Here is a 27,948-nt window from a genome sequence, read left to right as displayed (position 1 = left end):
CATTTTTAAAAACGTTTAGATCTACTTTTTTTTTTAAACTAAAAAGTCCGAACGCCCCCTACGTAAAATATTGTTTTCCTACTTTCGGTTTGACAAAGTACTACTTTCTTTTTCACGACTATGGAGAATGAAACGAAAGTTATTGAAATGGTGAGTATATTAACATACAAAATTCTTAAAACTGGCATCACACTTTTGCATCACGTGTTTCTCTCGGTTATACGCCAAAATACGTTCAGTTATGAATTAGCCCCAGGCTGCATGGTGAGTTTGAGGTTTAAAAACCAGATTCTATAACCCTTTTTTCTGTCTCGTTCTCTCACTTATATACATCTCACGGTCAATACTTTTTTTGTTAAAAACCTTTCTTTTGCTGTTAATGATACACGAAAGTGTAGTTAAAGTTCTGTTATTTCATATGCACCAGGCCATGGACGGGTGTATTTTTTCCATGTTTATTTATTTACGTTGGTAGCCTACTTTAAATGTTGGATATAAAGACTTTGTAAAAAAATTACAACAGAATAGAAGCGATGAAATGCAATACAACACAATTAACGAGAAACTTCTGTTAAATGTAATAACTCTGAATTTGTTTTGGAACTGGAAGAATATATCATTAAGCTTCTAGACCTATTTTATTCCGAGAGGCGAGTGCGATAAAAGTAACATATGTTTACTACAAGTAAAATGCTTGAGAAATTTACGTCTCGTATATAGATATTCATTTGATTCGAAACAGGAATTCCCAACATTTAGCTTGAATAACAAAATGTGAAAAAGGAAGTGTAATCAATACACTTTATAGTGTAATCATTACACTTTATACACACCCTATTACCTGATGTCCACCACGCCGAGGGATGCGGCTGCCGCAGAGGTAGGAAATCAATAACGGCGAATAGTGGTGTTAGTTTTTGGAGCTGTATTTTTTCATTTCGACTTTCCATGGAGATATTCTGGTGCAGGCATATGTGTAAATGCCTAAACATATTATATGATTAATCCTGATCGCCAACTTTGCGAAATAAAGAAGTATTTAGCTGTTTAAATTGGACGTTTATTAAAATTAATGCGAAAATCATATTCAACGGCCCAATTCGAAGTGTTTACAAAATGATTTGATCGGGTTTACCTCACACGTCAAACGATCAATCATCTGGGGATAATCCTGGCAAGTTTCAAGTCTGTCCGTACGTCTACACCGACGTTATGACCCTTCAAAGGGACCCGGGTACAGTCACGTATGATAAACTTTACCGCAGAGGGCATTTTTAAATGATGCCCATCCCGCCGAGGAATCAAAATATAGGGTATCGTTTACGACAGAGGGAAATTTTGTGTAAAAATATCTATTTTGGCTGTTTGTTTTGCTTTTGAGACCTGGGAGGTCATGGAATTATTTGCAGTATGCATTGTTTATACTTGTGTTTAATAATGGGCGATTTTCAATGGCAAACACCGCTGTAACACGGTGGTAATCAGTCTAGATTGAACTTCTATCTATCTCCGACGTTGTTTTGCTACTATAAGTCTTCGTTTTGTAAACTCAGTTTTGTTTCAATTTCTTTTATCATGAAATATACAGAAATAACGATATCGTAAGTCCTGATGGTATCGGTACTTGCGTTCTTGCTGGATTCAGTGTTGAATTTACGGTTTATGATAAATCGTTTTGCAATCAGTCTAGATATATATCCTACATTGCATACAATCTGATACTGTACATGTATAGTGTTCTTTTGCCACTGAAAGTCTTTGTTTTGTAAAATCATTTTTGTTTCTTTTTTATCATAATTTACAGACATTTGCTGCCAGCAATGAAATTCTGAAGTCCAGGTACTTGCGTTCTTGCTGGATTCAGTGTTGAATATAGGTTAATATAAAATATCAAATTATTTTGCATTATCAAGCTTTCATACTAAGAGGCTACTAATAGTAACATAGTTCTACATAAAAGATCCGTTAGGCTAGAAAATTTAAATATATTTCTGGTCAGTGGCATAAGTCAAGTGATCGGTTCTAAATAAAGCTGTTATTCATTAATCGTTTACAGAAATGTTCTAAACAATTTATTTTGTATTCAATTTCAGAACCAAAGATGAAGGCATACACGTGTTATTACTGTAACAATGATTTTGAAGTTAACACTGGAGTGATTGACCATTTAGTTAATTGTCATGTCAAGAGAGATCTATCAAAATGCAATGGAAATAACTAAACCATCTGTTATTACCGAGTTACTATCTGAAATGAAGATTTCATTCTGATCGATCTCTCTTGAAAACTTTAAAGATGTATTCAGTTTTGATATTTTGCCCTTAACTTCAATACATGCCCACACGTTGGTCATTAGAAATGAATATTTCACCTTCATTTGGAATCACGTCGGTATATGTTTTCTGTCCTATATCCAGCATTCCAAATGTTTTCATCTTAATCCAGTTCCATGTACTTAAATGGTCAATCACTCTAGCGTAAGCTGCAAATCAGCGTCTTAGCTTTTTTAAACAATTCTCATGCATTTCAAATATATATGCTTAAATATACTACTCGACAAACTGTGTTAAACTATATGATCTGATGTGTATTTAAATGAAAGCTGTATATAATAAATGCATTTAATGATTTAATACCTAATATTAACCGTAACTTCAACACAGAATCCTGCAAAAACGCAAGTATCAGGACTTAAGATATCATTATTTCTGTATATTTCATCATAAAAGAAATTGAAACAAAAATGAATTTACAAAATGAACATTTACAGCAGCAGAATCAATCTATACATGTAGCAGATAGTTAAGTATGCAATATCGGAGATAGAAATATAATCTAGACAGATTAACACTGTGTTACAGCGGTGTTCGCCATTGAAAATCGCCCAATGGCATTATTAAACATAAGTATATAAACAATGCATACTGCAAATGATTCCATGACCTCCCAAGACTTAAAAGCGAAACAAACAGCCAAAATAGACGTTTTTACACCAAATTCCCCTCTGCCGTAAACGGTATCCTATATTTTGACTCCTCGGTGGGATGGGCATCATTTAAAAATGCCCTCTGCGGTAAAGTTTATCATACGTGACTGTACCCGGGTCCCTTTGAAGGGTCATAACGTCGGTGTAGACGTACGAACAGACTTGAAACTTGCCAGGATTATCACCAGATGATGGTCGTTTGACTTGTGAGGTAAATTTGATCAAAATATTTTGTGAACACTTCGAATTGGGCCGTTGAATATGGTTTTCGCATCAATTTTAATAAACGTCCAATTTAAACAGCTGAATACTTCTTTATTTCGCAAAGTTGGCGACCAGGATTAATTCTATAATATGTTAAGGCATTTACACGTATGCTTGCACCAGAATATTTTCATGGAAAGACGAAATGAAAAAATACAGCTCAAAAGACTAACACCACTATTCGCCGTTATTGATTTCTGACCTCTGTGGCAGCCGCATCCCTCGGCGTGGTGGACATCAGGTAATAGGGTGTGATATATGTGTGTGAGTCAAAATGCAGTTTTGTGTTTTAATACCGTCCCTGTTTGAAAAGCTGTACAGCGTCCCTAAAATTCCTGGCTTTTTCCTACCTATTTTTTTCAAATTGGCTAAAATTTATATAAAACATGAAAACTAAAAGGCCTTAATTACTCAACGTTTTCATCATAGATTCCTGCTTTTTAATACAAAATTGGAGTTTGGGAAGTACCTCATGCATAATAAGTTTTAATGTAATTTTATCAGTGACAGCAGTTTTATCCAGTTTGTAGACAACTGACCATTGGTTCCATGGGTTCAGTCTGTTATTGGCTATGACTGGATGACAAACCTAAAACCCTAAAATTTGCCAAAACATTTTGTCACAAAGTGCTGGACAGTTTGCTACAATTATTTTCCAGTGTTGGGGATGTGCAAACATTTGAATGCAGAACCTGTAAATAAAAAAAGTTAGCAATATAATGCTACTTTATAACTATTTATATTTCATTATATCAAAATGAAAAGTCATCCGGTAAGATGCATGTTATTATCTCTCCATATTCAGTGTTGAATGAGCGTGACTGTTATAATTATCCTATAAAAAATATGATACTAAGTGTTGTTTTGCTGCAGCAAAAAGGATCAAAGAATAATGATATAACGATTGTTTATTCATTTCTCAGTTTTATATCGAATTATATGTTATTTGCCAAAATTTTCGCTGGGTCAAAATTTGGCGAATTTGAAATTTTGAGTAGCCTATGTTTTCGAGGTTTAATATTCGCGGAATTGTAAAAATGGTATCCTACTTGAATTTGAATTATTCTAATGGTGAATATTTACGCGAGGATTAATTTTCGCGAGATGAAGGGCCTCGCGAATATAGCGAACATTAAACCCTCGCGAACATTTCTGCTACAGTATACAATCATAAAAGTCTGTTGAAATTGACAAAGAGTTACAGTTTCACGATGCATTTAGAAGTAAAATTATTAACATAATATTTCTATCGGGCATACACTTATCATGTGATTAAGTAAATATATCATGTGAATAGTAAATGAAGAAAAAAAATGTGAGAAACTGAGGGAGAACTATTTGAATCCGCCATTATGCGCTACTTTTTTAGCGCATTGACTGTGCTTCTATGATTTATGTATTTACCACCTTACGTTTTAGTTATCAGATACCAAGGCGAAACTTGATGATATCAAGGATCTGAACAGAGAAATCCATAACGCACTTGATCTGATAGAAGAGCGTAGAAATAAACAGAAAACTGAAGCTCACATGCCAAGAAACAAGGATGGTAAGCATCTTTGTAATAACAATACACTTGTCAGTGAATGAGTATTTGCTACATGTCTTTGGCAGTGGCCGGGGAACTCGGGTTAAGGGTTTACATACTCCATAGCTTGACCGCATCGGTAGCCTTGTAGTAGATTGTTCGCGGCCGGGGCTGCATGAGAAATGGCAACAACAGTTCTCTTGCCTGTCGCTCAGCATTAAAAGTAAATCTGGCTTCTCAGCTGACTAACTGTCATGGCGATGGATTCCATCAGGAATGAGGTGTCGAGAGCGATTAATATAAGTTGTAAAAATGTTTCACAGTCGACCTAAAACTAAGGGGAAAAGCTTTCATTTTTACATATATTCCTTATATACCATTCTTAAACTGCATATATTGACTTTTTGCTGGGGGAAAGGTACGGAGAAGAAACAATCTGCGTTTTTAGATAAATAATCTAACATTAGCCTATATGCATTCTGTGAACATGCTTCTCCCGAAGACCTGCGAACATGGTTATTTTTTATGCCTTTTTGGTATTTTTTCACAAGGCAACGCGAACATTTTTGTTTTGTAGATATTACTGATGATGCATTTCATGTTTTGATAATTTTTCAGCGTCAGGTGAGAATGCGAGCAAAAGTAGTGTACCAGATGACAAAGTGGCTTTTACACCTGGTGAAACAAGTACTGACACAGCCGCCGTAGTTGAAGTCGAAAGGAAAGAGGTAAAGGAACAGCTCGACACTGAATCACCACACACTGAAAAACGCCCAAGAGAAGGCAGTACTGATGATATGAACATTAAGCCGAAGGGTATTTTAAAAGTGTGCAAGGAAGGATCTAAACTTTCCTATGGTTTCAAAGAACGCTTAGACTTAAATGTAGACCATGTAATGTATGGGAGTCAGTTACGAAGAAATGCGGTTGAAATGCACCAGGATAATAGATTATGTCTACAGTTTGGACTGAACCATAATATCGGCAGTGAATACGAAAGTAAAAGACCTTTCCCTGGTGATACAAAAGATGCGGTTGTGCCAAAGCCGCCAGTTCACACAAATAATCAGCGCAGCAAGCAGGTGACATTGCAAGGACCAGAGACAAATGTTGTTAAAACACCAAAAACAAATGACAGGCGGGGTACTTCAGCTAGTAAATCTAGCCACGGTCACTCAACGGGGTCTAGGACAGCTACCCAACCTGATAAGCATGAACGGCAAAGGAAAGCGAAGGCTGTACGAAAACAGTCTGAACCAAATTCTGATATTGCTGTGGTACAACGGAACACGAGTAAGTAAATTCTGTCAGAATATTAGCGGATATGGTCAGTTATTTTCATATGCATGTCAACTGAAGAAGCTTATAAATCAAAGCGAAATATATTTTGACAAGACTGTTGAGTTTTGAATTTGCATATCTCTTATTTTCAGGAAGTTACAATGTATTAAAATATTTTTATATTTGATGTATTAAAGTACTAGTAATCAGTTATTTCTGCATGATATATATTTATACCTTGAATGGAAACATATGCTCGCCTTTCTAATTTCCAACAATTCAAAATATCTACCTGTTTTATATGATCTTGCAATTTTTGCAATATTTGTACAATATGAACTGACGATATTTGAAAGATATATGTGTACCCACACAATATCAGTATGTATGAAACTATTTTTGATAACTTCCTACACAAATTAAATTGTGAGTTGAATGGTACAATATTTAAGCCTGACAAAAAGTAACCGTACTCATACATTGATATCTGGAAAAGTGACCTAAGACCCCTTAGCTGAAAAAAGTACGAAGATGTTCTATTGTCCAGCCTGACGGCAACGTAAAAATGTAGTTTTGAAGTTGCCAAAACACTAAAGTGTAATATTCATTATTTATTTCATCCATTATGATACGGGTGCAATTGGAAACACGACGCCTGTTTTGCTTGTTAACCTCACTCCAAAGTTTTTACGGTATCCATTTATGTTAGTCTTAGATTGTCTCCCGAGTTGGAATAACCTTAGTATTGTACAGACCAGTTTTAATCTTGTCTGAATTGTTTCATACAATTGTTTTATACACCTTAAATGCATTATTCTACATAGACATGGGCCGAGCTCGGGGACAACAAGAGAAAGGCGAGCAGAAGGTGGACATGTTATCAGAACTAATGAAAATGGGAGGCAATCCTCTTCTGACAGGACAGGTATAGGGACTTCGATTTTGATAATTTCAGTACCGGAATGATACTGCGCTGGTCAGCAACACACACGTACACTGTAGTCTATTACATATAAATTCATTATTTACCTACATAAAACAAACTTAACATTTTTAAAATTCAAAGAATATTTTTGAAATTTTACGTGCTTTTTGAAATATATATTCCAATATACGAGTACATATCGCAGTTTCAGTCATATCAAACCACTAAATCTTATTCATTTTTTTTAAATCGCAGAAATACCCAGAATTGTCTACGATTTATGAGTAAGCGAATTTCATCATTAGGAAAAATAGTACCAAAAGCAAATGACATACATGTATATGAAAAAAAATCTTACTTGTATCAATAATATTTGACCGTATATATTTTGGGGTGAACTTTCTATATCCCTGTAATTAATATTTGCCGTAGAATTTGTATTTAATGTGTATTTTGTGATCGTTTTAAAAAAAATAAGACATTGCTCATAAAATGAATGAAACTTGTGATTGAATTGTACAATAGTAAGTTGATTGTAAACGTATTGTGCAAAAAATTATTTTAAGTTATGAGTATGCGCTAATAGCGCGGTGTTCAACACCACTGCTCGAAATGTTATAGTTTGCAATGTTTTTAATTATCGCATATGATATGTTCTGCTTGTTGGTCTACAAGAAAGGTATTGTTACAGCTATCACATCTTATGCTGATTATAGTACAATGATGTATCTTGTTTATAGATATTTGTAATACCCAGTGCTACCCAGGGCCGTCGCCGGCTTCGTAAAAGTGGTCCGGCCTTCGGCGTCCCGTGAGTGTTGAAGACAGGGGAGGGGGAAATCACGAGATAGGGATTTTTCCTTCCCTATCCTCTCTCTTCTCTTAACGGAGGTTCGGGGGTTCTCCCTCAAGAAAATTTCAAGATTTTGGATGCAAATAAGTGCGTTTTTCTTGCATATTGAAAGCATTTTCTGTTAAAATTTTCAATCAATTTCATGATATCTTTCAAGGATAACTTTCCAACATTGGTCAATTTTAGCAAATCGCTATAAATGTTGATGTATTCGTTTATAGTTGAGATGTATGTCGGCATTTCGTTTGATTAAAAGCAGTTTTTAAGATAAATAATCATATTTTGAAATATTACCAATTGGCGTCCCGCGAGTGCCGAAGGAAGGAGAGGGTGGGGGAGCACGAGATGTGGATCCCCACCCCAACCCTATCATTATTTTAAGGGGGGATTCACAAATTTTTACATTTGGGATGCCAGTAAGTACGTTTTTCTTGCATCTCGAAAGCAGTTTCTGTTAAGATTTTCAGTCAATTTCATGTTATTTTTCAAGGGTAACTTTCCAACATTTGGCCAATTTTAGCAGATTGCTATAAATGTTGATGTATTTATTATAGCTGATTTGTATGTCGTCATTATTTAAGATAAATAATTTGAAAGTAATAATTAGAAGAAATTAGCTTTCGGTAATTGTGTTTTTAAACACAATTGATTTCCATTTTTTAAACATATGGCATGTTTTTTTTTATTTAAACAATTATTATAGATTATAAAAGAAATCGTCCTTTATATCATACTGGATGAACGATCCATCAGGAAATTGTTTAGTTATGATTAATCCAGTCAAGCAGGGTTGATAAATTTGACACGGAAAGTGTCAAAGTTGTTTTCACACCTTCGGACATTCATGACCAATACCACTCTTGGTGGATAGTTACATTAACAAGGCAATATTTTGACACTTAAAATAGCAAAAGATGAAAGTTAATGCAAAAATCTGGTCCGGAAGATTACACCCGATATCATGCTTGGCCAAAAAAGTGGTCTGGCCACGGCCGGACCGTCCGCGACGGCCTTGCTACCACGAACTCTACTTTTACTTTTTTGGTGACAAACTGTTTCTTCAAGTTCTGTTTTTAGTTCATGTAGTTTTATATGTTATTCGTTTCTAAAAGTGCACGAATCTAAGCAGCATGTTGCTTTCTGTTTTTCAAGAAAAGGAATTGTTGGCTGTTATGTTCTTGCTTATAGATAACCAAGGCTGACTGGATAAACATGATAACCGAATGTTCAGATGTACATGGTATGGACGAGGAACAAAAACGACAGATGTATGAAACCGTAGCGGATACCTTCTTTGGGGAAGGGCAGAGCTTTAATATAGGATACTTTTTCAATGTAATTTAATGATATATGTGCTTAAAACTCAACGCTTAAACATTTTATCTTCTTTCAACAACTTCAGTTCTATATTTGTCTCTAAATCACTAGGTAGATTGAAGGTTAACATAAGGCAAATAAACAGAGACTCTCATCTCCTTGAGGGGAAAAAACTGAAAAATGTCTCAACTATACAGAATGGATTGCTTTATGGACACACGGTCGTGAATGTCTTATAACAAGAGTCTTCTTAGGTACACTGTATCACAGAAATTGACAAGAGCATTGGCCACAAGGAAAATATCCAAAAACATGCATGAGTTTCTTTTTTTATCTGTCTGTTCCATATTTCGCACAATTCGAGGGCTTGGTGCAGAACTATTGTAAGTATATATAAATAAAGAACAAGATACAATAGTTTTGCGCCAAGCCCTCGAATTGTGACAACAGGATATGCACACTCCTTGCAGTTAATATTCTAAAACTGGTTGGAACGAAATCGCACTGCTGTGCACAGACCTATTTTAATGTATAAAAAATGATTTGTTTAAGGGGCCCACAAAAGGTATAGTGTATTAAAATTGTGCACGCTGCACTCGCGTTTACAATTTCTGTGAGTGTTTTTAGTCCCCTACCGGTGGAACACCAGAGGGACTATAGGAATGCTGTCCGTTAGTTCGTCTGTATGTCCTCAAATCTGGATTCTGCGATAACTCCAAAAAGTATTCAAGCTAGGTTCATAAAACGTGGTAGGGCAATATGTAGATTATGCACGTATATGACTTATGCTTGTAGGTCAAAGGTCAAGATCACTATTGAAAGTCAAGTAAAAACTATTTCTGCTGTAACTTTTATATGCATTGATGGATTATCTTATTGCTTCACGCAAACGTTCCCCATGATAATGTACCAAGGCATGATCTATGCTTGTAGGTTAAAAGTCAAAGCCGTTGTTCAAGGTCTTCTGGTCCATTTCTTTTAATAGCATTGAAGGATTTTTAATGACTACACAGAAATGTTCCCATAATTAGACTTTGTCTCGCGCACATGATCCACGTTTGTTGGTCAAAGGTCAGGGTCACTATTGAAGGTCAAGTAATTTTTTTACAGGTAGGAGACTTCTATATTGCCACTGCAATACTCGGTCATTTGTTTTTTTAGCTTTGCGCGAGATCTTCTAAAAGTAACAAAAGCTATAAACACTTCTATGGCACCCGTCCTAACTAGTTTTTATTGCTTTTATAATTTGTCAGTTCCTTTTCGTTCTTCAAGCTTTTGTTTATATATGTATGTCACGCTATGTACTCGATATATGAGCCATGTCCTGTTATTTCCGACATGCTTTTCATGGGATTGATATGAGTTTTACAAACAGTTCTTGTATTGAAATTGATTTGAAAAATAAGTACCAATCATATTTCATATTTCTTTCGTTTTAGATGTCTAAGGACCAGTTTATGGAAAAGATAATGCAGATGTGGCAAGTTGATCAAAGCATTGGCGAAAGAGAGAAAAGGCTTATTGCAGATGAACTTTCCAAGAATTTCTTTGACGAGAACGGGAAAATGGACTTGTTAAAATGTGTAAAAGTACGGACGTTTGTTTTTATATACCCAACCATTCGAGTTTGAGCGCACTGTATATCATTTCGCTTCCTTTTTCGTCCTGAATTCTGTCCCGCTGTCCACCTATTTCGGTAAAAATCTTTCTTTCTTAACTATTTATAGAATTGGCTATCTTACTTTTTTCACATATTTAGTTCACCTAGGTCCATAGGATTATAGTGTATAAGTGAGCTAAACGGGTCATGTGGCCTCCGTCCAAACGTCTATACGTGAACATTTCTTTGAATGACATTTTCGCCAAAAATACCAAGCGAAAAGCACTAGTACATTATCGCTAAGTGAAACTTAATTGAGTAACGAATCGGTTGCCCTTTTTCATACAAGACTTTTATGGAGGTATAAGTCAGCTAACTTGTATTTCAAAATGACTTTTCATTGTGTTTTATAAAGTTTACATGTAATCTATTTATTTGTATGAAATCTCATGTCCATGACCAAGATCAATAACTCCCGTCATAGCATCTATTTTTTAAAACTTCTTTTCGTGTCACGTTGACATTTCTATTCCTTTGAGCACTCACATCAGGACAAAATTAAAAGAGCTCACTGATATTAATGCCGAAACTTTTATTCTAACAGTAACTGGTACGCGCAGACACTTCTATCCGCCGACATAACGTATTTAAAATGGAATCTTAATACATTTAGGAAGCACAACCGTTTATGAAAGGGGGGTTGCAGCAGTTCCAGTCTGTGGTTGTTAAAGCATTAGAAGGCAAGACAGCAGACAGCCCAGAAGTCCAAAGTGAAGACAGTGACACTCAACAAGACGAAGCGTCCTTTCAAACTAGGTTTGTAAATATCATTTGCATATTTTTTTATGTCTTTCATCAAGGGTCTTTGTACTGGTTGCTGACACTAGAATAATGTTTGAAAGGACACTTTTATTATTCATACCTTATTTAAAGTTAATATTGTCTTCAAGCGCAGAACATCTGAGTGATACATCATGTTCAGTTTAATCGAGCAGATATTAATGATGATAGTAAAAATACCGCAGATATGCAGATATGAAAAAGCTGGTACGAAAAGAGCAGTCCTTCAAATATTCTGTCGAATTAATAGATCTTTGAAAATAATCTGTGTTCATAAGGCTGATTAAAGGTAGGCTAAAAGAATTAAACGCAACGCACGAAGTCCAAATGGAAATCCTGGTTGACGTTGGTTTGCACATTCTTCAGCTGCGCTGAGATATATCCATTTACATGATGACGTTGTTAAACTAACGCCCTAGAATCCCATTTATTAGTAATTTATTTGGAAATGTCCATCACCTGTTCCAGTCCTGTTACGCGTTATAAGAAGACATAATTTTATCTGACCTATCAATATGTTGCAGCGTTCCAGTTTTACAGCGTAAGAAGGAGGCCAGTGATGATGATACCGAAAACAATACCGAAGGTAATACCAGTACGGTTGGAATTTCTATTACAAACGCGGTTGTTGAAGTTTTATTCAATACTATAGGCGTGTGGTCGCTTAATATTGTTATACTTAGGTGGTTTCGATAAGTATTTTTTTAAATAGAGTATATTTCACACATTTGAGTAAAACCCCTACCTAAATCCAGTCTTTTTATATATTTTATTGTGATATATGTGCTAGGTATATTGTATTGTATATGCGTAAAAGTAATTGAAGTGTATTCTTCATATATACTAATCTTGATATAATGGTTTTGATTAATTAAATTGTGTCGATTGGGAAATATACGCGTTCCCTACAAGCATTTGCTAGTATTCTAACGTCGTTTCTTGCAGTAGATCGACTTGACATAGACCCTGCACTCTGGACGCAGTATGCAAATGAAGAGGTCCAGAAGGGTCGTGTGGCACAGGATGTACGTGAAAAGGGAATGGATAGTATCATTTGTGTTGATCTTTCACACTCTATGAGAGGCGCTGCTTGGCAACAGGCTACTACGTTTATTAAGAACTTCGTTGAAGGTAAAACCCTACTTTAAGAGTTCATTAATTGTGGCAAAGTTTTTTTTAACGTTTCTCTCCGAGAACGAACTATAATTTGCACAAGTGGAAGTGTCGTCTGATTCTTGTTTTTGTACTATAAGGTCAATTGATTTAGCTGTCAAGCACTCATGCGCGGTCGAGCCGAATTCATTTTTAGAGAAGCAGGCCAGTGTTCATTGACATAGAGTCACTGTCAGCTACTGAAGATAGGGAGCTGTTATGCCTTTTGCGTTTAGTTATTTTTCCATGGATAATCCATATTGATGGATTTAGGACTAGCGTATCAAATACTATAGTCTCAGTTACCATATTGATATGATTCGGAACAATTCTTCTAAATTAACGCATCAACAGATAGAGCTGCATCAACAAATATAGCTGTTATAATCAGATTGTTGTCTGTCCGTTTATGTACATGAAAACAGCAATGGCATTCTGATAACACATTTTTTTGAAATTATCTTGTTATTGCAAATGTGGATTCCGAAGGTTTGTTAGCCTTTGTTTAAACACGTGGAGAAATTAAAATAGCGAATTAGAATTTAACTGTACAATACTGGACACACTATAGATAAATTGGGCCTACTAAATGAAGCAGATTGGCGCAATACCAACATTTTGATCAGTTAAATTGTATCGGCCAACACGGAGTTGAATATTGAAATTTATTTCATATTGGCCTTATTATCTGTCCTCTTAGAGTCGAACAGTCTTTCGGACAAATAAAGCAAGACCAGTATAAAACATTTGATTAATAACATTGTACATGATGTTAATTGGAATTAATAGCAGTGTTATGTTATATTTCCATTTCGGCATTAAGAAAGTGATAATAATTGTCTTGGGTAACTCAGCAACTGTGTGTGTTGACAGTGTAAATTGATTTGACCATTATAATTTAGGCTGTTATCATGTACAAGTGTATATTGCAACAAAATAAATGATAAAACTTTTTTTTGCTGTAAAAGTTATTGACCAACTACTTTAGGAATTCAGAACTCGACGTTGATGGACGCGGCCTATGAACACATTGCCTTAGTGACGTTTGGCAGCGAAACACGAGTGCAACAACATTTAACATGTGACTATGTGGAAATCATAAGAAAGCTTGGTAAGAATATAATATATTCTGCAGGATTTTTTGTGATATTAAAGTAGTAGTTGTTGGTTAGTTAATGTAAAGGCAAGGTATATCTGCTTGTCCTTTCTTGTTAGCTCGTGTCCTTGTAACAAGTTCGTTTATTCATGCAAGTTAAGCAGAAAAATATCAACATATTTTGCAAAAATGGAATTAAGACTTTTAAAAAACAATTCGCCATTTAATATGCTTAATGTTTAGACCGTTTAAATGACAATCACAACTGGTTAACCAATCTATCAGTCAAATAGTTCTGATTTCGAATCATCCGCCCCTTACCGCTGTAGATTCAAAACCTCGCTTTTATGCAAAGAAGCCATCCAGCTGGCCAACGGAAGTCTGTAGTTCTACCCAGGTAACCGCCAGTTCCTGAAATAATGACAAGAGGGGCACAGTGGGTCTTTCTCAACTAACAAAAGCACAAAAGTCACCATGTGACCTATAATTTTGTCTGTGTGACTTTAAGCCCAACAAAACTCAGAACAGAAGTCAAGCAGTTGATAATACCAATGAGGAAAGCTATAAGAACAAATTGGTATTCATATAAAAATAGGATGTTTAATAAAGTGTCGGTGTAATTCTGACATACGAATTACATAGCTCGTACAGCTATATAAATTCTCCTTATTTCTTGTCAACAGATCGTCTCAAACCAAGCGGTCCTTCCCCGATGTACGCCGGTCTACAGATGGTACATGCCGCTATACTTGGAGCAGGTCGTTACATTTTATTAAAAATTGTTTGCAATTTATTCAAAACTAATTTTATTTGTCAAACTTTCTTTAGCGTTTTATCCTTTATATAATGCGGCTTTTTTCTTAGTAAAAAGATGGTTTTGCTTTTAATGTGTATTGAAATATTTGTACATTTCGTACGCTCTCTGTATGGTTTTTACGTAACTTATTACATATTTGGTATTTTACTTTATTATATACATAAATAAATTCTGTCGAACATTCGGCTTGTATATCACAAGTATATATGAGCAGGCAGAAAAAAATTCGTATTGCACATTTTGAACTGTATTTTCTATAAATAGTACACACAAAAAACATTAAAGATTTCGTCCGTTGCCAAGAGGTACATATTAAAAGAGTCATTACAACAGTAGATAGATCTGGGATTTGTATTCGGCTCGCGTGGATTTTTACAAGGACGGGCGCCTCGTGCGATCCGATCTAGCAAAGTACGCTCGAGCCGAATACAGCATCCAAGATCATGCTGCTATTATAATATGCCTATTTTATTTAAGGAAACTAAGAACTTCTTTCTTTAGGAATGGTATTCAAATCAAATGGATACAAAATGTATCCGCGGGTATTTTTGATTACCGACGGGAAAGCAACACCAGTCGGCATGATTGCTGGACCAGATCAATGTTTGCCAGACCAGTTGCTACAGGTAAATTGAGTGCTGTTCTTTACTCTTTGTCATTGGTTGTTGTTGTTGGCCAAATTATTAAGGTTTGTTGAATTGAAAGGGCACATCTATGTGTGATAAATACTGAAATGACCACCATGAGTAAATCTTTTAAAATCAGAGAAAAGGATATTTTTCACAAGAGACATTAAGGCGGTCGTTATTTCATGTTACATTTAATGTAAGTCTGCAGAGTATTTATAATATAATATGATATAATAATATAATAATATAGAAGTGAAATAAAAAAACAGACGTCACATTTTCTTCCAAGTGTAAAACTGGATTTTTCATGATTTTGACGTTTTTTATGTTCCGCCAATGGGTCGCAACCTTTGACGTTATATCATAGTGTATACATATAGTACTTTTCAAGTTTCGTTAGTCTTAAATCTTTTTCATCACTCCACAGTATTTAATTTACAGATGAATTTTTAATATGAAATTATTTGTTTTGATACCATGTTCGTAGACACTAAAAAGTAATGTACAAAGGTTCATGACAACAAATGTGCCGCGCCATGGGAAAACCAACATAGTGGGTATGCGACCAGCATGGATCCAGACCAGCCTGCGCATCCGCGCAGTCTGGTCAGGATCCATGCTGTTCGCTAATAGTTTCTCCAATTCCAATAGGCTTTAAAAGCGAACAGCATGGAGCCTGACCAGACTGCGCGGATGCGCAGGCTGGTCTGGATCCATGCTGGTCGCAAAGCCACTATGTTGGTTTTCTCATGGCACGGCTCAAATGTATTTCAATTACAGGAACAGTTACCCATACTGGATGTGGTAAAGACGATCCATGATAAATACCACGTGACCTTTAATCCGGTACCAGTGGGAGATTTCAATTTGGTATAAACGTGTTTTTTTCCATTTTATTTCGGTTGATACATAAAGCTTAACAGTGAAAATATGCAAACCTTTAGCTTGCTGGAGGGAAGTGATTCTGCCTTTGCGACCAATACAGACCAAGTTGAGCCTAAACTCCGTGCATGCTGATCATAGTCTGCACTGTTCGCTATTCAGACAATAAATTTTCAGTGAACACCCCTTCGAGAAATATGTGGAACTGCCCAAACTGAATGATTGACCAATCCATTTTAAGAATTTAGCAGGGTAAAGGTTAAAGATTTTAAAAAGTATTCTTTTTTTCTATATCAAGAATATCTGTTTTTTGTTCGTCGTTTGTTCAGCTCTATACTATTAGGTTATTTAACATTGTTCTGTACAATACGGAGATATAATTGGACGAGTACCCAGCTGAGAAAACCATATTGGACGAGCCGCTAGGCGAGTTCAATATGGTTTTCTCAGCAGGGTACGAGTCCAAATATATCTCGTATTGTACAGTACAATGTTAAATAACCTTTTTATTCTATATCTATTTTATCTTACTATAATAATAGTTTAAATTAAAAATGTTTCACTGAATATTGTATTCCTGCCTTTTCTAGATTTTCCCAGCTTGGTATGAGTGCAAATATATATTATACAGGACAATGTTAGGCCTTAAATAACCTTTTTATTCTATATTTATTTCACTTCATACGTAATATACGTAATTCATTGAATGTTGTTTTTTCTGCGTATCATTATTTAAAAAAGTATATGGTGCGACCTCCCTACAACAGCCATTTGGCGATTTGGGTGGTAATAATACTTGGCTGAGATATTATGCCCACAAACATTGTCAGCAAGTTGGATGAAAACTGTTCGACTTAAGAGAGCGGACAAGGCTAAATTCTCCGTTTTTCGAGTAATTCAAGGACTATAATCAAAGAGTGCCTGGTACAATTTGACTGGTTATCGAAATTGGTCGAGATGTTATGCTCACAAACATTGTCAGCAAGTTTGGTGAAGATCCGATGAAAACTGAATTAGAGAGCAGACATGTTTTGAATGCTGACCGCCCGTCCGCTGCCATTCATAATCTTCTCCATTTTGTTTCTTAACCGTTAAATAAAAAATTCAGACAGTCAGGGCTGATATCTTCCAATTTCTAGGTTTCGCCCGGAACGGCTTCTTTTAGCGACTTTTCAAATATTCCAACATCTGATGATCTTTTTTACTGTATTTTTAAGTTTTTGATTATTAACGAACGTTTTAATATCTAAATCAGATAGCAGTATTAACACTTGAATCGTTTTGTGTGTTGTAAACAAAAAACTCAAATTAAATCCAGATTTCAAGACGCATAATCAAGCTCTATACATAGAGCGCCTACTTCATCCGATTTACATTCGGAACATTTTCACGCGTTTCGGGCTTTATCGTATGTTTAACATGGGACAGTTGAACCGTCCAAATACAGAAAATACAGGATTATTGTACGCGCGTGCGTCCAAATACAGAAAATACAGGATTTTTGTACGCACGTGCATCCAAATACCGTAATATATTGTACGGTCACGTGTTGCAAATGAACGTTTGCGATTGACTAGATAAAATAGATATAGAATAAATTTGTATATTGTTTTAAAACTAGAATTTTATCATTTCGAAGGAACATCCTTTTAATAAAAAATCATCTTCAAGTCTTGGAGACTTATCAGTATTGACCAGATTCGAAATATTTTGATATTACCAAAACTTAAGTATTTATTTATCGTTTTAAAAACTTGGAGTTTGTTAAAATATTTGTAAAGAAAATTTTTATATTACTAAAAAAAAAAAAAACAACAACAACAACAAATAAACCCCACAATTTTTAAAACTTTCTGTTCTGTCTGTTTTCGGTGCATTTTAGTTATGAGAAATGAGACAATGATCAGGTCATGTTTTTTTGCAGTCGATCTTGGAGAATATTGTAAAGATTTCAAAAGGGAAAATAATTTCACCAGAGGACTGGAGACTGCAATCAAGAGTGTTTAAGAATTACGTAAGTTTTTTTTTTGCAAGAACACTAGTTAGGAAAACAACAGTTGGTTAACAAAACTACAGTGAGTTAACAAAACTATAAAATTAGTTCACAGAACTTAAGGATGTTTTAACGTTTTATTGTATTTTCATGCTTTTTAAAATGTTATGTGAGTACGAACACATGTCCATATTTGCAGTTATTGATATGTATTCTACTGTTTGGTCTCTAACCTGTAACAAGGTCTGCTATTATTCGTCTTGGTTGCATTCTTTGCTTCCAAAGGACCTTTTTACAGATTTTATTATATTCAAAGAGAAAACAAGAAAACCTTGTCAGAGTAAAAGTTTATCAAACAGTAGTCAATTTTACGAGTAATTTTCCATATAGTTGTGATCATTTTGTTATATCTGACTTTTACATTTTTATGTTTTAGTTAGCTGCAGCTAAAGTTTGCGGAGGACCATTTGCAAAGTTTCTTGCACCCGGATTATCTAGTATGATGTTAGGTGCTATTGAATGTTCCCCAGAGGATAAGGTAAGTCTTCAGATTTCATTTCTTCCTGCAAATTATGTGCAAGTATCAAATCTGTTGTTAAAGGCCACCAAATATGTTTGAAGAAGTTACTGACACTAAAAAGTAAACGTTATCTCTGATACGTTCTTGCGCTTAATTACATCATGAACAGTTGAAATCCTACAAAATGATTTTGATTTCATTGATTAATTTAATTTTAATGGCATTATTTTAAAAAATTCTAAATTTCTGATGTTGTCTCACACAAACAGCTTCAGATGGAAGAGTTTATTCGCACTCACGGACAGGAGGATGACGAAGACTCAGAAGACCATGAAGAAGACGATTTCCCGCCATTAGGGTCACGCATTCGTCTTCACGTGCCTGGAGCAACAATAATGGCGGAGTCAAAACAGGCACTTGGAACAGTGACAAAGCACTTTACTGATGGTGAGTGAGTTACAAAAACTATATTTTGGATTATCTTCAGTCATCTATCGTCGATATGTTTTAAGCAGTGATACAATTTGCCATATAAAACAATTGCAATGTAATTCTAAGTCGACACATTTTCTCTACTGCGGTATAACATAATTATCTGATAACTAAATAATATTGTACCATATACAAATTTGTTATAACACAAAGTTTGGCTATAAATTTGCATTTATAAAAAGCTACAGTTTTTGATTACTAACAACATCTATGGGGTCTCCTTTGCCGAGTGATTAAGGTCGCTCACTTCAAATCACTTGCCTCTCGTCGAGGTGGGTACGAGCCTCACCCGGGACGTTGAACTCTTCATGTGAGGAAGCCATCCAGGTTGGTTACGGAAGGTCGGTGGTTCTAGCCAGGTGCCCGCTCATGATGAAATAACGCACGAGGGGCACTTGGGGTCTTTCTCTACCATAAAAGCTGGAAAGTCGCCATATGACATATACTTGCGTCGGTGCTACGTTAAACCCAACAGATATAGCATATATAGAAAGCTCTATAAAATATTTAATTTCATTTTGATAATAACTCATTTTGAAAATATGGGAAAATAGGAAACAAATGGGAAAAATCATCATATTAAAGCGAAGCAATTCGGATGAAAAGTAACCAACAACAGTTTTAAATTTGGTCCATGACTCCTTATGACACATGAGCTTATTCTAAAATAGTTACAGACTAGTCAAGAAAAGATCATTGTTGACTTTTCACCTTCAAGTGTGACATTGATATTTCAGCTAGGGGTCTTGGTATTGCACTTGATATATTGTCTCTTTATGTGGAACATTTGTGTCAAGTAATATTAAAATCTCTTAATGGATGACAGTGTTACGGACATTGCTGACGGACGGAATGTCAGACGGGCGGACGGAAAAGCGCAATCCTGTAGTCCCTGGAAATTGTTTTCAACCAATATGGGACTAATAATCCAAATAATAATCGATAGCATCCTTGAAGCAAATAGGCTAATTGACTTGACCAGGAAATATAGCAAGTGATGGGGCGATTCTTCCAGAGGATATAAATTTAACAAACTTGAGCTTGACTTTCATGAAATATAATGTACCTCTTTTAATGCTGTATTTCAACAGTGTAATATGACGTGAATTTCATCACTGCTTTAATGGCCCGCCTTTAGGTAGAATCTCTTAAGCAACCCGTCTGTTAGATTGTCCGTCTCCAGATATCTTCATATCTAGGCTATGACGTTATATCCCGTATTCCGATTATATTTGAATGATAAAAGACTTAGTATGTACTCCATTTTGCTATTATTCACAAAAAAACTGAAGAGATACATAGGTCTTTTAAAAACAAAATACTGATGTAATTTCGCTTAGCTGCAAGTAGATATATAACAGATTTCACCAGGGTTAGGTTCAAATTTAAGTATGTCAGAAAAATAATCACTTTTAAATAGGGCATATTGGTGTCACCTGGGATCAGCCAAATGCGCAGGGTTCCATTAGAGAGAAGATGATGTATCAAGATAGTCTGAGAAGTGTCACTGTTACTGATGAGCCACGTGTTCTTCATGAAGAAATGATAGCTGAAGGATGCCGCGTGAAAAGAGGTTAGACATATTAGAAATATTCAATTCATTCCACAGAATGATTTCTTTACTATATGAAAATTTCGTGCCAGATGTGACAAGGAAGAGATATATATGGGCTATACGAGTAATACCTAATTGCCTTCACAAAATGTTTTGCTATTATTTTTTTTGGCTGTTATATCATTTTTTTGCATGATTTCTTCAAAAACATTGCCAAAATGCTACCCTGGAAAGATTTATTATGTCTCAGAAGAATTAGTTTGGTGTCAGCAAACCTGAAAATTAAAATCTTGGTAGTATTTTTTGACCTAACAATTGGACCTTCTGGAAAACTGAAATGTGCATTTTGCAAAGCATTGTATGCTTGATGTCATCTAACTACATTAATTTATATGAATTTTCGTATAAATGTTTTGATACTTCAGCATTTGTATCGTTTAGGGAAAGACTGGAGATATCCTGATCAGGACGGAGGTGCTGGAAATTTAGGATATGTTTATTCCGTAAAACAAAATGGCATAGTCAGCGTATGTATCGCTTTTTAGCTCACCGGAGCACGAAGTGCTCAAAGGTGAGCTTTAGTGGTCGCCCTGTGTCCGTCGTCCGTCGTCGCCCGCCGTCTGTCAGTCGTCCGTCGTCAACAGTTTGACTGTTAACACTCTAGAGGTCACAATTTTGGCCCAATCTTAATGAAACTTGGTCAGAATGTTACCCTCAATAAAATCTTGGACGAGTTCGATATTGGGTCATCTGGGGTCAAAAACTAGGTCACCAGGTCAAATCAAAGGAAAAGTTTGTTAACACTCTAGAGGTCACTATTTTGGCCCAATCTTAATGAAACTTGGTCAGAATGTTACCCTCAATAAAATCTTGGACGAGTTTGATATTGGGTTATCTGGGGTTAAAAACTAGGTCACCAGGTCAAATCAAAGGAAAAGTTTGTTAACACTCTAGAGGTCACATTTTTGGCCAACTCTTAATGAAACTTGGTCAGAATGTTACCCTCAATAAAATCTTGGAGGAGTTTGATATTGGGTCATCTGGGGTTAAAAACTAGGTCACCAGGGCAAATCAAAGGAAAAGCTTGTTAACACTCTAGAGGTCACATTTTTGGCCCAATCTTAATGAAACTTGGTCAGAATGTTACCCTCAATAAAATCTTGGTTGATTGTGATATTGGGTCATCTGGGGTTAAAAACTAGGTCACCAGGTCAAATCAAAGAAAAAGCTTGTTAACACTCTAGAGGTCACAATTTTGGCCCAATCTTAATGAAACTGGTCAGAATGTTACCCTCAATAAAATCTTGGATGAGTTTGATATTTGGTCATCTGGGGTCAAAAAACAAGGTCACCAGGTCAAATCATAGGAAAAGCTTGTTAACACTGTAGAGGCCAGATTTATGACTGTGTCTTCATGAAACTTGGTCAAAGTGTTAATGTTGATGATCTCAAGGTCCAGTTTGAATCTGGGTCATGTAGGGTTAAAAACTAGGTCACCAGATCAAATCAAAGGAAAAGCTAGTTTACACTGTAGAGGCCACATTTATGACCACATCTTAATGAAACTTGGTCAGAATGTTAATCTTGATGATCTATAGGCCAAGTTCAAATCTGGGTCAGGTAGGATTAAAAACTAGGTCACTAGATCAAATCAAAGGAAAAGCTTGTTTACTTTCTAGATGCCACATTTATGACTGTATCTTCATGAAACTTAGTCAGAATGTTAATCTTGGTTATCTTTAGGTCAGATTCGAATCTGGGTCATGTCGGGTCAAAAACTAGGTCACCGGGTCAAATCAAAGGAAAAGCTTGTTAACACTGTAGAGGCCACATTTATGACTGTATATTTATGAAACTTAGTCAGAATGTTACTCTTGGTGATATTTAGGTCATGTTCGAATCTGGGTCATGTCGGGTCAAAAACTAGGTCACCGGGTCAAATCAAAGGAAAAGCTATTAACACGTTAGAGGCCACATTTATGAGCATATCTTAATGAAACTTGGTCAGAATGTTAATCTTGATGATCTTTATGTCAATAGGTCAGGTGAGCGATACAGGGCCTTCGTGGCCCTCTTGTTTCTATTTACTGCCTTTAATTAAATGTCATAGTCAGTGTATGTACTTCTTGTGCTGACGTATTCCGTTAAACAAAACGACATAGTCAGCGTACGTTTACTCATTCATTGTCTGAAATCAAATGTCATAGTAAGCCTATGTAGCCACTGTTTGCTCATTCACTGCCTGAAACCAAATGTCATAGTCAGCGTATGTATCCGTTGTTTGCTCATTCATTGCCTGAAATCAAATGTTCAGGACATGTATCCCTTGTTTGCTCTTGCATTGCCTGAAATCAAATGTCATAGTCAGCATATGTATCCCTTGTTTGCTCATCATTGCCTGAAATAAAATGTCATAGTAAATTTATGTATTCCTTGTTTGCTCATTCATTGCCTATCATAAAATGACATGGTCAGTATATGTATCCCTTGTTTGCTCATCATTGCCTGAAATAAAATGTCATAGTAAATTTATGTATTCCTTGTTTGCTCATTCATTGCCTATCATAAAATGACATGGTCAGTATATGTATCTCTTGTTTGCTCATCATTGCCTGAAATAAAATGTCATAGTAAGTTTATGTATTCCGTGTTTGCCAATTCATTGCCTGTTATCAAATGGCATAGTCAGCGTATTTATCCCTTGTTTGCACATTTATTGCCTGAAATTAAATGTTCAGCGTATCTATCCCTTGTTTGCTCATTCATTGCCTGAAATCAAATGTAATGGTCAGCGAATGTATACTCTGTTTGCACATTCATTGCCTGAAATCAAATGTCATGGTCAGCGTATGTATCCTCTGTTTGCACATTCATTACCTGAAATCAAATGTCATGATCAGCGTATGTATCCTCTGTTTGCACATTCATTGCCTGAAATCAAATGTCATAGTCAGCGTTTGTACTAGTATCCGTTGCTTGCTCATTCATTGCCTGAAATCAAATGACATATTAAGTGTATGTATTCCTTGTTTGTCCATTCATTTCCTGAAATCAAATGTCATTGTCAGTGTGTGTACTAGTACTGTTTTCTCATTCATGCCTGAAATCAAACGTCATAGTAAGTGTGTGCATTCATTGCTCATTCATTGCCTGATATCAAATGTCATATTAAATGTATGTATCCCTTGTTTGCTCAGTCATCGCCTGAAGTCAAATGTCATAGTAAGTGTATGTATTCCTCGTTTTCTGATTCATTGCCCGAAATAAAATGTCATATTAAGTGTATGTATTACTTGTTTGCTCATTCATTGCCTGAAATCAAATGTCATAGTCAGCGTATGTATTCCTTGTTTGTTAATTCATTGCCTGAAATCAAATGTCATATTAAGGGTATGTATTCCTTGTTTGCTCAATCATTGCCTGAAATCAAATGTCGTTGTCAGCGTATGTACTAGTACCCATTATTTGCTCATTCATTGTCTGAAGTTAAATGGCATTATAAGTATATGTATTCCTTGTTTGCTTTTTAATATATGTGCTTAATCGCAGAATGTGATACATTTCTCGTGACTCATCTATATTCTTTATATTTAGGTTCGTTGGGATAACGGTGATAAGTACACTTACAAATTTGGAGCTGAAGGCAAGTTTGATCTGGAAATTGTGTGAGTATATCTCCGAACGATAAGTACATAACAATAAACAGTATGATAGTAGTGTGTATGCACATACTCTAGAATATTAGGAACGCAATAGTCATTGAATGCGAAAATTTTGATATTCTGTTATCAACATTAATAAATATACTCTAATTTGACGGTTTCATTTGCGAAACTAGAAGCGTGATCATTTGGTACGCACGTGTGAGCTATTCATGTCATACAAAACCAATAGTATGTATTTACACTATCTAATTTTACTAAATGTTGAAGTAGATAACAAACTTGTGAACTACCGTTTCTTTAAAATTGTTATCCTTTTCTAAAATTTAGCTCATCTTTATCAATATCGTTATCGAATTTTATTCCTGCCGCAAAAGTCAATCACCATTCAGTTATTTCTCTAAAAAAGGACAGAAATCGGCATGTCTCAAAATCATCTATTGAAGCGTTAATAATTACGTCACAAAATGTGAAAACAGCATATATCGAAAATCGTTTTACTATTGAAGCGTTAATTATTACGTCACCAAATCAGTCATCATTCAGATATTTCGGTAGAGTCAAGTACAGATACCGGACAGACTACGATTAAGGAAACCGCGTGTGAAATCAACACGCCAACAGTTACATACAAACGCGTTTTGTAACTTATAAACCAACAAAATGAACATCCTGATCAGTTTATGTTTCATTTGAACGATGACACGATCATAGTTTACGGATATTCGTTGTTCCTTACTGACGCTCGAATTTCTGTATATCCGTATACAACTGTCACGAAAAATGCGAAGGTTCAAGGGCGGTGGTCACGCTTCTACTTGTAGTAGTAGCCTATAGAGAAAAGAAAATATAAATGAAACACAATAATTTAATTTTATCCAGTTATGTTATATTCTAATAACAGTCATAACACGTTTATGATAGTTTTTTTCCTATCTTTATAAGTATTATATATAAATATAAAGGGGAAAATCACTTTTACTGGTATGACTATTTTCATTATTATAGTATTGAACCTAATTATTGAATTGATACTTGTATTTATTGTGCAAAGATGGCAATTCATACGCATTGTCAAAATCTTCCTGCAACAAACATGATTGATGCACGTTTACCAACGTCTTGAGTTTAGGTAACATTTCTTGAAACGACATTCGATCACTTGACCTGGAAATTGGAATAGTGAATATAACACTATGGCTGTTTTATACAATGGAATATCTGCGATTCGAGTTGGTTATCATTTCTTATTCATGATCTTTAAAACGAAGAAAAGTTCACTGTTTATGTTCAGGAGGTGTAATACGTCAGTTGCAGTAGTACAAGTTCATTGTATATCTTTAACCATAATCATGCTGGACACGATTGATTCTGTCTTTGCAACCAGTGTAGATCATGATCAGCCTGCACATCCGTGCAGTCTGATCATGATCTACACTGTTCGCCATTCTGTCAGTATATTTTTGGAAAGTACCCCTTTTGACAGTTAATGGTACTGTCCAAATTCAAAGATGAACCAGTTCATTATAGAAATTCAGCAGGGTAAGGGTTAAAGGGTTATATTTCTCGTTTGTACCTGTTTCACCTGTGAGAGGTACTGGCAATTTACGATAGTCATATTTTTGCTAAGGACTAAACTGACCCGTACAATTACATTGACTAATATTGATTCTTCAACCTAATAGATAATATTGATTTTAGTGGCCATAACGAAGAAATTATAAAGAAAGAAGAAGTTAGTGTTGAAGAAATAGTTCCAGCTGATGAAGAATCGGAAGAAAAGAGAGTACAGAAAATGAATGAGAGGAACAGATCCATATATGACAGTGAGAATTCAGAGAAGCTGGAAATAGAGGGTGCTACAGCGCAACCACTAAGACAACAGCCTGACAGGGATGGTGGAGAAAGTTTAAATAAAACGAAAAGAACAGGAATTCAAAATGTGGATTCAGACAATAAAAACGGTTGTGAAAATATTGTATCCAGAAGTGAAAACATTGATATAGATGAACGAAACCGTAGAAATATTGCAAACAGTAATACGACAACTGTTGGAAATCTGCAGGCAAATTTAGATACGAATTTTGTAAATGCTATGGAAGGCAATTCTTCATATACCGGTGCAAAACCAAAAACAGGTTTATTGAAACAAACAGGTAAGATCTTTTAAAATGTTTTATATTCTTAATATTTCATGTTCTGTTCCTTTTATACTTTGTTTTCTTTTTAAAAATGTTATTGGAGTGTAATTCAAATACGATTCATTATCATATGGTATGCTATACATGTACATTTGTTTCAAAGGTCAAGAAACAGAGAAGAGAGTACAATGGATGTGGCAGGATGGGAACACTTGGCGAGAATATCCCCCAGATATCAGCGAGAAAATAGAGACAGGATTCAAACGGAACCCTAAAGGGACCACGCTTATACGTCTTCATAATAAACCGTAAGTTATAACATTTTTACAGTTTTTACAAGTGCACAGCTTAAAACACGGTCAATGATTCTTTTACAAAAAAAAACTACAACAAAAAACACACATTAAGCAAATTACTAAATTAGTTAGTTCTCTAACTGTTTTATTTGTTTGGATCTCACGTGACAAACACATAGTTACAGAAATGCTTGATAGCATTTTCAGATCTGTGCTAAAGACCGCTTGTTCTTAAAACCACTAGTTTCATTTCCATTTTAAATGTTTGGAGTTAACAATAGACCAAATTCACCTTCAAATAAATACTATTTTAGGTTGTTAACATCCTTGTCTTTACATGAATGTTGGACTTTATCATCCAAGACTATTTATCTTTCTCAGATATCGGGTTGTGTTTCCAAGGATGGAGCAAGTCAATATTGAAACTAAAGAAAAACATACCGTTGTAAGAAATACCTAACTACAAATGGCCAGGAAGCTTCATCTCATCTTTAACCAGTGTGAAATTTACATGATGGGTTGACGTCATTTTAACAGACACGGTGTTTAGATTTCCTTGAAAATAAATTCCATGCGTGCTAGGAACATATTGCTCAACACTAACGTTAATATCGCGTTGTGTAACTTACCGGTGGATGCAAAACTTGATTTTATTGTATGATAATTTGTAACAAGAATTGTTTACTCAATTCTGTATTAACTTTGGTGCGGAAAAGAGTTGTAATTAAACTGTGATTATTAAGGAAATATAAATCATATGCTATTATTTTCTTTGTCGCATTCTACGCTTCCGAAAGATCTTCTTACAGTTTTTTTACAAAGGCAGTTTGGCATAACATGCTTGGTATGAATGTAACCAATTGGGAAAATATAGTAGATTGATTTGTTGACATTTTTTCAAAGGATACTGGTGGTAATGTTGTCTATATTATGTGACTTTCTTATTTATTACATGTGTATACATTTCTCGAACAAACTCGTACAATATTTTATATCATCATCGACTTTGGTTTTATTCTGAATCCGTATCAACCTTGTCGAAAGGACAAAAGTAGTCCATCAAACCTTCAGACTAGCATAATACAGATTTAGAAATTAGGAGGGGGCGGGGAACGTACA

General features: G+C 35.3%; 1 protein-coding gene across 3 annotated transcripts; it reads left to right on the top strand.

Annotated features, from left to right (window-relative positions):
- Positions 1 to 10: 10 nt before the first annotated feature.
- Positions 11 to 27,833, top strand: LOC123566600 (uncharacterized). 3 transcript variants are annotated; one of them, XM_045360865.2, is made up of 22 exons: positions 11 to 150; positions 4,670 to 4,799; positions 5,397 to 6,071; positions 6,884 to 6,984; positions 9,026 to 9,172; positions 10,594 to 10,743; positions 11,428 to 11,570; positions 12,119 to 12,180; positions 12,543 to 12,725; positions 13,735 to 13,857; positions 14,526 to 14,600; positions 15,161 to 15,285; positions 16,069 to 16,158; positions 18,095 to 18,184; positions 18,600 to 18,701; positions 18,953 to 19,130; positions 20,596 to 20,748; positions 21,172 to 21,257; positions 24,325 to 24,395; positions 26,094 to 26,548; positions 26,697 to 26,841; positions 27,211 to 27,833. In XM_045360865.2, the coding sequence occupies exons 1-22, from the start codon at positions 121 to 123 to the stop codon at positions 27,287 to 27,289; spliced, it is 3,393 nt and encodes a 1,130-aa protein (XP_045216800.2). In that variant the 5' UTR covers positions 11 to 120; the 3' UTR covers positions 27,290 to 27,833. The 3 variants fall into 3 exon arrangements, with proteins under 3 accessions (XP_045216800.2, XP_045216799.2, XP_053405691.1); XM_045360864.2 differs by having other exon boundaries at positions 12,540 to 12,725; XM_053549716.1 differs by lacking the exon at positions 9,026 to 9,172 and having other exon boundaries at positions 12,540 to 12,725.
- Positions 27,834 to 27,948: the final 115 nt, after the last annotated feature.

The sequence above is a fragment of the Mercenaria mercenaria genome, chromosome 8 (genome assembly GCF_021730395.1).
Source record: "Mercenaria mercenaria strain notata chromosome 8, MADL_Memer_1, whole genome shotgun sequence".
NCBI lineage: Eukaryota > Metazoa > Mollusca > Bivalvia > Venerida > Veneridae > Mercenaria > Mercenaria mercenaria.
This window is presented reverse-complemented; position numbering and strand designations above follow the sequence as displayed.

Excerpts from the sequence above, each read along its gene's own strand:
- LOC123566600 (XM_045360864.2), top strand. The coding sequence starts at position 121 with ATGGAGAATGAAACGAAAGTTATTGAAATG. Across the intron at positions 15,286-16,068 it reads TGCCAGACCAGTTGCTACAG|GAACAGTTACCCATACTGGA; the intron begins GTAAATTGAGTG and ends TTTCAATTACAG. Across the intron at positions 16,159-18,094 it reads CAGTGGGAGATTTCAATTTG|TCGATCTTGGAGAATATTGT; the intron begins GTATAAACGTGT and ends GTTTTTTTGCAG.